We start from the raw sequence: 10,222 nt of genomic DNA, 5'->3' as shown, positions 1-10,222 counted from the left end.
TCACTAACAAGTTCAACATGCTCCTACTATTCCTGATCCACCTGGATCAGTCGGGAATCATCACTAGCTGACAGGCTGCTGACAACACCAGGCAGATTATTCACTTGTAAATGAGTGCAACTTGCCATCAATCTTTCTCTCCTTGGATCCACAAGTAGATTATTGTAAGTAGGAAATTATTATACAGCATAGTGTATTGGAGAGGAATCCAATACTAACGCAGGAGTACAGTACACAAGTAGATAACTATAAGGATTTGTGAGACAAACTTTTATCAGTTGGTTGGATTCAGAAACGCGGCTTATGCTACACATTTGTGCTCAATAGTGATGGACATAGTTACCAATGGCATGCTCTGTATTTAGCATTGTCTGTAATTGCTTCTGACATATACATGCTATCAGTGATAACAATTTTCCACCAGGTGTATCTTGCTTAGTGTGCATCTGAAAATACCCATATTTTATGCAACACAGTTTGCACCTGTGCTTTTCACACAAATGTATTCAACTGTAAATGAGTCTCGAAAGAAATATTCTACACGTTCAGTGAAATAGGCTTACCATGCAGTAAAATGTTTAGCTCCTCTTTAAATACTGTAGACAATGTTTTAAGTTACAAATTAGTCTCTGTAAAAATAAACTGTCTTGCACAAAGTCTATTTAATATGAACATTTAACAATGGAAGTGGTTTTATAAGACGGTTTATTGAATTCCTGAAAACTTTCTTCACATTCCTGTTTCTAAAGGTGTAAATAAAAGGGTTAATCATAGGCGTGAATGCCGTGTACATAATAGCAAGATACTTGTCATAATGGCTTCCCTTAGGTTTGACATACACAATGATGCCTGTACCATAATATAGGCTGGTTACGATGAGATGAGATGTACATGTGGAAAAGGCTTTCTGTTTTCCTTCATAACTCTTGATCTTTAAGATAGTCATTATTATATGGATGTAGAATCCTATGATTATACATAAAGGCAAAACAGAAACTAATATTGTACTTGTGCTTGTACATATAATGCTAATGAAGGGATCTGAACATGACAAGTTCTGCAGAGGAGCCAAGTCACAGAGGAAGTGGTCGATCATATTAGGGCCACAGAATTCCAAACGTGCTGTGATGATGGTGGGGATTAAATTAATAGCAAATCCCATGATCCATGATAAAACAGCCAACTCAATACATAAAGCATGTGTCATTATAGCTGGGTAGTGTAAAGGATTGTTAATAGCCAGGTGTCGGTCAAAAACCATTACTACAAGAAGATAACATTCAGTTACACCTAAGGAGTCAAAGATGTACATTTGGGTAAAACATCCATTGAAAGATATAATATTATTAGCTGCAATTAGATTATCTAAAAGTCTGGGGATAGTGACAGACACAAACATAATTTCTAAAACAGAGAATACACTAATGAAAAAATACATTGTAGTATGAAGAGAAGGTTCTATTCTGACAAGAACAATTATAGTAACGTTCCCCATGACACATGTAATGTAGGTTAGCAGAAAAATAATGAAAAGTAAATTCTGAAACTGGTGTAAATCAGCAAAAGCCAATAAAATAAATTCTTTTACAACAGTTTTGTTTGTTTCCACCATTTTGCTGACATGTGCCTATGAGAAAAAAGATCAGGATCCAAAATTAGTATGTAAAGAATAAATATTATATATTCAGAATTGTATGTACCTTTTTGTTAGATAACTAAACTCACAGGGTTTATTATATACAATATATTATATATCAGAAGTTGTTTTTTGCTTTTTAAAGAAAAGGAAATTTGCTACAAGCACTTTCATATAAATTACATTATATGATTAGTGGTGTTTCACATAATATTATCTGATTATATCATATAGCTGAGCACATATCATGCATCATATATTCCATAGCAATCATCAGAAACTGTCTTTAACCAATCTTGAACAAGTTCAATTATTGAAAGCAATATGACTTAATTACTGTAAGTTACAATATTTTATGAATTGCGATTGACAGATGTACAATAACACTAATTGGCAATTTTATTCGATTTTTTTTACTGAATCTGACAAGTATATTTTTTCTAAACAATGAGTAGAGCAGTGTCATTAGATTTGTGTGAGCACTGCGGTAATAAATGACAGATTATTTCAGAGAAGCATTACACATATTGCTGGGAATTACCTTGGGACCTGCTAATAAGAAGAACTGTGAACATCTTTATATTTTTATGAGCCTAGCGGGAGCAGGGAAAATATCTACATATTGAAAACAGTAATAGCTAACATCTATTTCTTGCTTATCCATAAAGAAGAATGCTTGTTCTATAAGCTGCAAGGAGTTACATGCAAGCAAACCAAGAATTTGCATTTGTAGTAATTAGATACTTTACATTAATTATGAAGTCATTATATGTAAATGTTTACCTTAAGTAAAATCTTGTTTAAGAAAGTTGTTTTAAGGATAACACATGTATACATAATCAAATGCGGCTTTATTAATTATTTATAAATCATTGCCAACAGAAAAGTTTAGTTGCCTCAAATATTCTAAAAGAAATTTAAATAAATATGCATTTGAGGAGCAGATTCTGTTATGTATACCTCAGAATAGAGGACTGGAAAGAAGAAGATTCTGCTGCGGATTCAGCCTTGGCAGTGTTAGAGTCAGGTAATGTAACTTAACCTTATATACACCTTTGTTATAATGTGTGCAAATAAAACATCTTACTCAGGGGACAATTGTTTCAATTGATACTTGAAATAGTTCTCATTAGCCAATCATTCTGATACTTAATTAAAAATAGTTCTAACAAGGTCCTTGTTGGCTTCATATTTTATTCTGCACTATAAAAATAACTTAGTGCTTATTACTAATTACTTTAGTAATATAGCAAACCTTAAATATCTGACAGTAACGCTGAAAACATTATCCATTAAAAGTGAACTGATAAATTTTTTTTTTAACTTTTATTAATAAGCTTTATTTATAAGGCGACACAAATTATCTGCTTCAGAACAGCACATATTACAAGCAATAGACCTTACAGGGTAAACAGCACAGAACCATAAACAAGTACTGCTAAGACTCTAAAGGCTCATAGCAAGACCAGTATCAGTGTAGCTTGAGCAGAAGTAATAAATATTAAGACAGGAGGGAAGATGGCCCTGCTTGTAAGAGCTTACAGACTAAAGAGAGGACAAACAGACAGCAGGCACATAAGAGAGGCAATGGGGGGATTATGTGCAAAAGAAGTGTGTACATGGAGAGGGAAAGAGGGAAGTGAGAAGAACAAGCATGGAGAAGGTTAGGTGGATGACTGGTAGGCTTTGAGGCACAGATGAGTTTTAAGTTCCCGTTTCAAGGTGCACAGGTTAGGGGACAGTTGCATTGAGTGAAGGAGGTCGTTCCAGTGGAGGGGGGGCATCCAGGGGGACATTTTGAATTCTGCTAGTGGGATGAGGTGATCAGAGTGGAGTAGAGGTGACAGTCATTGGCTGATCACAGGGAATGGGCTGGAGTGTGAATGGAGAGGAGATTGGAGAAATTAGAGCAATGTAGTGGGAGAGGGACTTCCAGGTGAATTTTTAGGAATTTTAAAAGGATTCTGTAGGGTAAAGGGAGCCAGTGTAAGGCAAATCAGAGAGGGGAGGCAGAGGAAGAGCGTCATGAAAGAAAGATAAGTCTCACAGTCGCATTAGTATAGAGCGAAGGGGGGCGAGGTCCGAGTGAGGGAGATTGGTGATGAGGAGATCACAATAATCAAGAAGGAAAATGTGGTGTGTATGGATAATGGTTTTGGTTGCATGCTGAAAAAGGAAGGGCTGCAAGAAGGCGATGTTACGTTCTTGCAACCGACAGTACTGGGCAAGAGATTGAATGTAGGGAGCAAAAGACAGGAAGGAGTTGAGGATGACACGCAGGCAGCGACGCAGGGGAACATAAGATAACAGTGTTGTTAACAGTGATATAGAGATTAAGGTGTGATGATTTAGAAGGTGAGAAAACAATGAGTTCAGTTTTGGTGATGTTGAAGGTAAAGGTGAAACTGGAGACTGAAGGAAGAAATAAGATCACCCAAGCAGTTAATGTACAGTGAAAAGGGTAGAGGGCCAAGAATAGAGCATTGGGGGACTCCTAAAGGTAGTGCAGAGGAAGGTGAGGCTGAGTAAAGTGTGGACACAGTGAAGGAGTGGTTGGTGAGGTTTTACGTGAACCATTTGATGACAGATCCAGAGAGGCAGAGAAAAAGAATGGTGTGCAACAGGACGATGTGTTACATGGTATTGAATGCCACAGAGAGGTCCAGGAGGATGAGCAGGGAAAAGTGACCAATGGATTTAGCTAAGAGGAGGCCGTTAGTAACTTTGGCCAGGGCGGTTTCCATGGAGTGGAGGGGGCAGAAGACAGATTGAAAATGGTCAAGGAGGAAGTTGTCCAAGAGGTGCCTGGTGAGGCGGTTGCACACAACCCGCTCTAGTAGTTTAGAAACATAGGAGTGAAGTGAAATGGGGTGGTAGTTAGCAAGTGAGGTATGGTCAAGATTGGATTTTTTTGAATGGTGGAGATAAGGGCATGTTTAAAGGAGGAGGGGACAATGTCAGTGGAGACTGACAGATTGAAGAGGTGTGCAAGGTAGTAGAAGGCAAAAAAAGTTTTGTATACATACGTGTGCTCTCCTTGGCACCAACTCAAGCTTTAATCAGAAGGCTCTGGTTTCCTAAGCTAGGGCTCAACAATTTATACATTGAAAAGTTGTAAAAGTACTGACATCACAAAGAATCACAGTTACATTATTAAGGTCTTTCATAGTCATATGTTGAAGGGTCTTGACCTCCCAAGAACTCAGTACAGCATTGGTCGATTCTTCTGATCATTGTTTCTTGCTATTGCCAGGTGTCCTTCTCCAGATTCCCACCTCTAGATCTTTTTAAACTGGCTATTTTGAGCCCTGTGAGCTGGACATATAGTGTATGAAAAAGTAATATTATTTATAATTAGCGTTTGCAAGGTGTGAGCACTACATAAATAATACCAGAAACATTCTCTTACTGTTGTGAACAGATTGATACCAAACACAATGAATTTTGTAAATTGTAAACATTATTTACCCTCTTTACCGCTTTATTTTTGGATGAAACAATAGACAAACACTAAATATATTTAGATGTTGTTGTTATTATAATTAGTTTGCTTATTCATCGCATCGCAAATGAATGTAGTATACAGAAATAAATACTTATAACCTTCATCTGATTATTTATCTTTAACAGTCTTCTTTTCTATTCTGTATAGGTGAGTAGGTGGCTTCTTTTAATGATCTTATTTCTTTCAAATTCCTGCTTGAGGAGTAGTAGTGGGTGGTTCTTTCTCTTTTTAAATTTTCGAGGTTTTGGAGAGTAGAGTAATTTCTTTGTAGTTTATTGAATTTTCCTCTGGGGATCTTCATATAAATCTTGCAACTCATTTCTTAAGGACTCAGAAATAGCTTCTTGGGTTTTTATATTTCATAATACTGTTGCTTTAAGTTCCACACCTCTTCAAACACACCCATTTGCAAACTTTCTTCTTGGCATGTTTTAGTCCATTTCTTGTCCATCTTAGCTGTAGCAAACGCAAATTATACTGACAGCAATTACTATTTGCTCTATTGGAGTCTTTAAACAACAAACTTAATCTTTACATATATCCAGTAGTTTCCAGCAGCAATTAGAAAAACAAATAGGTGCTTTAGCATCACACACAGGCAAATAGAAAACTTTTGTGCACAGGGTTAATCCCTGACCACACCCCTCTCACAACTCAGTAAATGACCAGGTGTGGCACTACAAGAACCAGCCATTATTAAAACTTTTACTTTCTTTGCAAAATAAAATGTGCTGAATAGTTCACAATTACATTGCTCCTTTCTTTCTCTCTCTCTTTCTCTCTCTCTCTCCACAGACAAAATATTTGCTTTTTCTGCAAGACAGCAATCTTGCCACTGCAACTGACTGTTTTATAACAGTTTGGTGTGTGATAGCAATATTAAATACATTTCACTCACCACCATTGCATCTGGTTGACTGGATGGACATTTGTGATTTGGCTGTCCTTTGCAACCCTGCTTCTGACACCACATATGACACAAGCACTGCTCTGGTGATGCACACATGAATAACTTCTTGTTTTTTAAATGGTATTTTTATTGTTCCATCACAATAAAGCAGCAAACACGTCCATCAGGATAACACAAGGTAACCTAACACTGACTATATATAGTCCTCCTGTCTAGATACCGGCCACTGTTTGGCATTGGTTGCACTGCGCAATACAAAGTGCACAATACAGGTTTATATACTTGACATTCCTCTACAGCCCTAGCTTGATGGACAGGTGCCACTCCCACATTGCCTTTAAAAGTAAGTTTTCTACAGATGTTCTGTATCTACTCTTCACTGCAGACAAACCCTGTAAGCTTTGCTGCCAGCTGTGAAAAAAAGACACTTGCAAACCATTTTCAATGCACGTAAGTTAAATCACACTGTATAATTTTACTTTGTCACACATGTCTTGCACATATTTGCCAACTTTAAAAAACTCATGTGACAGGGGGTAGGAGTAGGCATGGCGACACCATACATATCCAATTACCCGCCCGTTACAAAATACCAAAAATTGCTTTATTTCCTAGCATGGGGCGGGGCCTAATGACACAAAATTGCATCATTAAGCTTCACCTCCATTACAGTCAAGGAGGATGCTTACTCCTCTGGAAGTGCATGAGGACTCCCCGAAATTCAGGAGCATCCCAGAAATTTCACGGTGCACTACTACACATGTGTGTAACCCTGTCTGCAGCCTTTATCTGCAGACTGTCAGTTGAACACCTAACTCCTTTATTAGATGCCTTTGGCAAATCACTCCCTTTGTCACAATCCTGTGGCTAGCTGATTCAGCCCTATCATGGAGTGAGATTGCTGTCATTCACAAAATGGTGAATCTGCTAATTGACAGAATACAAACATGCAGTCTATGTTACAGAAGGTCTGAGTATCTACATAACATGAAAGATATTACCCACATCCATCCCACTCAGTTCTGATTTATGGATGGTAATTTATTTAAGCGTGTATGCAAACTTGGTGCTACATACTGGACCCTGGTTTGTGAATGTACTGAGATTTGGCCCCATATTGAGGATTTAGTATTTACTAGTGCACAACTAAAGTTTGCCCACTAGCACCAGATAATAAACTGGCTGGTTAATTTTTCCATAAAACTTTGTCATATGGAGGACCCTTCACTTTTACCAGAGAGGGACTAAATTGGGTCTTTAATTTTCTTTTAGCATTTATAACATCTATGTCAATATGTATGTGCTAATTTGAACACCAATTTCACCAGTTTGACATACTTTGTATTACTCTGAGAATCTCTTTGTAAGTTTTTAGGTTATTGATAAATAAATCTGATATACTGTATTATTATATTATGTTTTATTTTTAATGTGGGAACATATTCTAATTTTATGTATATACCTCTTGTTGCTTTGTTCTAGCACTCTCTGTACATTTGGTTTACACTACTGTGCAGTTTAGTAATAAAATATTTCCTACTAAAGTATTATTAGCTTTATATATCCTTGAATTGTTGTTAAAAGTCAGCTTAGGCCTTGTAAGGGAACATAATGGCAAACATTGCTCACTGAAAATCAAACTAAGCAGAGGTTTCAACACCAATGAAATGTATTTTAAATCTAATGGTATTTTGCAAGTCTACTTTTGTATGAAGTTGCTCTGCTGTCTCTAAACTATGATAAAGCTAAACTAAGAAAATGTAATAATACTGCATGTGTGTATTCCAGTGAACACACACATCTGTGAATTAGGAACTACACCATTTTGTGAGTTACAGCAATCTCACTCATTGCTAGTGTTGAATCTGCAGCTAACCACCGGACGTGATGGCACCATGTCTGTAGTGCGCTAAAAACACCTGCATTTAGGCTTCCGCCTTAATCGTAAATATTTTATTGCTTTTTGGAGTTTGAGTGGAAGAGTTTCAATACTTTTCTTAAATTATAGATTGTGTGTAAGTGTAAAAAGGCTTAAAGCATAAGAATTTTCATAGATTTTTTTATTACAATGTATGCAACAAATTTCCCTTTAGCTGGTATATCCCTAGAAATATTCTCATTTATATTGCTATGCTGTGCTCCAGCAATCGATGGTCCAGCCACTAAGTATTTAAACTTCAGCTTATTCATTATTTACATTCATTGTATCCTGTCACTCTTTTACTAGGAAAAGTATGGGTTATATGCTGTCAGTCGGGAATAGCACCACCAGAAATAGTGAAGCAGTGTCTAACATGGCGGTGGTCTTCACCAGGGACATAATGAGTTTGAATTTTACTGCAAGGTGACATGCAGGTTGAAGCCTTCAGCCCTTTCTCCAAGAGTAACAAATGTGTTAGGCAAAGGAGTTGTCAAAACTATCCAAGGTCAAGATCACAAGCGAAAATCACAAACAGTAGACAATAATGGGTAATGAGGCAAGAACAGCATTGCCGCACCCTACCGCTATGGAGGAAAGGGGCCGCAGCAGAGAATTAACTCGCCATTCTAGAAGCATAATATACCTGTAAGTTAGCGACAGACTCTGGGTCTAGCATAAGCCTGTATTCCCTGCTTTTAAGGGTGGGCTCTAAACACTAAAGAAAAGTCTTCAAAGGAATCTTTTCATGTAGAGTGGGAGCATGAGTGTCAGTAGCTTTATAATATGAACCTTTCGGAGCCAGGTCAGGTGCAGAATATATCCATGGATTTAATTCATTGAAAGAAACCCAATGCAATGGGGTGTAAAAATCCTTCTGCAATACTACACTTTTGTTTCCTTTACCAGAGATGTATCTGAATTGACCACCAAGGGGAAACAGTCCTCTGCAGCAGAGTCGGTTGTTCTTTTGGGTAGATGGAAAAGTCAATCTAAATCAACATCTGACGGAATGCCCTTACACGTGTCAAGCTGTTTTCCCAGTCCTCGGATAGAGGAGGAGGAGGTATTTCTCTGGCATGTAGCATCTGATCAGCTCACTATTTCAAGATATCAAATCTGCTTTTTGCAATGAATTATATTGAGCAATTGCAATTGCTGACTTCTAAAAAGATATTAGAGATTAGGAAACACGTGGAAGTCCTAGAATCTTAGTCAAATTAACTGTGTCCATTCCCAGGGAAAGCTAACAGCAAAATAGCTTCTCTTCATATAGAAATGGGAGGACATTGAGAACAGAGCTCTTTGCAATTATATCCGCATCAAAAGCATCCCTCAATCGGTTAACGCCCAAGCACTCGCAAACCTTCTTAAGGGTCTCTTCAAGTCCATCCGGCCAGAAGCTTTGAAAACAGATCTATTAGTTGATACATAGACATTCAAAACATTCTAATAAATGCATTTTATGGGGGAAATATGAAAAAAGAAAAAACATGTTAATGACTATATTGTTAACAGGTGACATCATTAGATTTGTTTATTTAGTGTACGTTCTATTGGAATGTTATATTCCACATTTGCATTGGATGTATCCTGCAGTATATTGTTTGTTACAGTAGAGAGCAACAATGCTAATATTCAATAACAGATGTATCTTCAGATCCACTCTTAGTTGAATATGCTCCATAGCATATGCCCAATTTACTAACATTAAAAAAAAACACAAATTTCATTTGTTTTGTGTGCCTTAAAGAATCAGGCTCACAATGTTCCTACAAAAAACTCACTTTACCCTTTGCCATCCAATTTTCCAAGGGAAGCTATTTTCACAGTCATTTTTGTCTCTTTTGCTTCCAAATATAGAGTTGTGGCCATTTTTGTCTGTAATAGAGTCCCACTCGGTGCACAATATATATATGTAAATATAGATGGCAGATTTAATACGGTAATTGGCTCCCTCGGCTGAAGTCTGTTGTTATTCTCTCAACTCTTGTAAGATCCCTTCTTTACTGAGCCTCTTTAAGCAAAGCAAGAAAAATGCCCATTCCACCTGGTTCTAGTAGAGACTTTAACATGCCCCTGAACCTGGACTAGATAGATTGCCCCATGGCAAAGAGATTTGATTTTATATATATATATATATATATATATATATATATATATATATATATATATATATATATATATATATATATATATCTATATCTCTATAATATAAATGCTTAGTGGCGTGTGTTAGTCAGTCTGTCTGTG

At 36.9% G+C, this 10,222-nt stretch overlaps 1 protein-coding gene across 1 annotated transcript; it reads right to left on the bottom strand.

Moving 5' to 3' along the window:
- Nucleotides 1-658: 658 nt before the first annotated feature.
- On the bottom strand, nucleotides 659-1,612 carry LOC142108314 (olfactory receptor 6C4-like). The gene has a single exon (XM_075191948.1). It carries the CDS (start codon nucleotides 1,610-1,612, stop codon nucleotides 659-661), a length of 954 nt encoding a protein of 317 aa, XP_075048049.1.
- Between the last annotated feature and the right edge of the window lie 8,610 nt (nucleotides 1,613-10,222).

Source organism: Mixophyes fleayi, chromosome 12 (genome assembly GCF_038048845.1).
Source record: "Mixophyes fleayi isolate aMixFle1 chromosome 12, aMixFle1.hap1, whole genome shotgun sequence".
Taxonomy (NCBI): Eukaryota; Metazoa; Chordata; class Amphibia; order Anura; family Limnodynastidae; genus Mixophyes; species Mixophyes fleayi.
Note: the sequence above shows the minus strand (reverse complement) of the source record. Positions and strands in the feature narration are given on the sequence as shown.

What these genes read in the sequence shown, in the direction of transcription:
- LOC142108314 (XM_075191948.1), bottom strand. Translation starts at nt 1,612, where the DNA reads ATGGTGGAAACAAACAAAACTGTTGTAAAAGAATTTATTTTATTGGCT.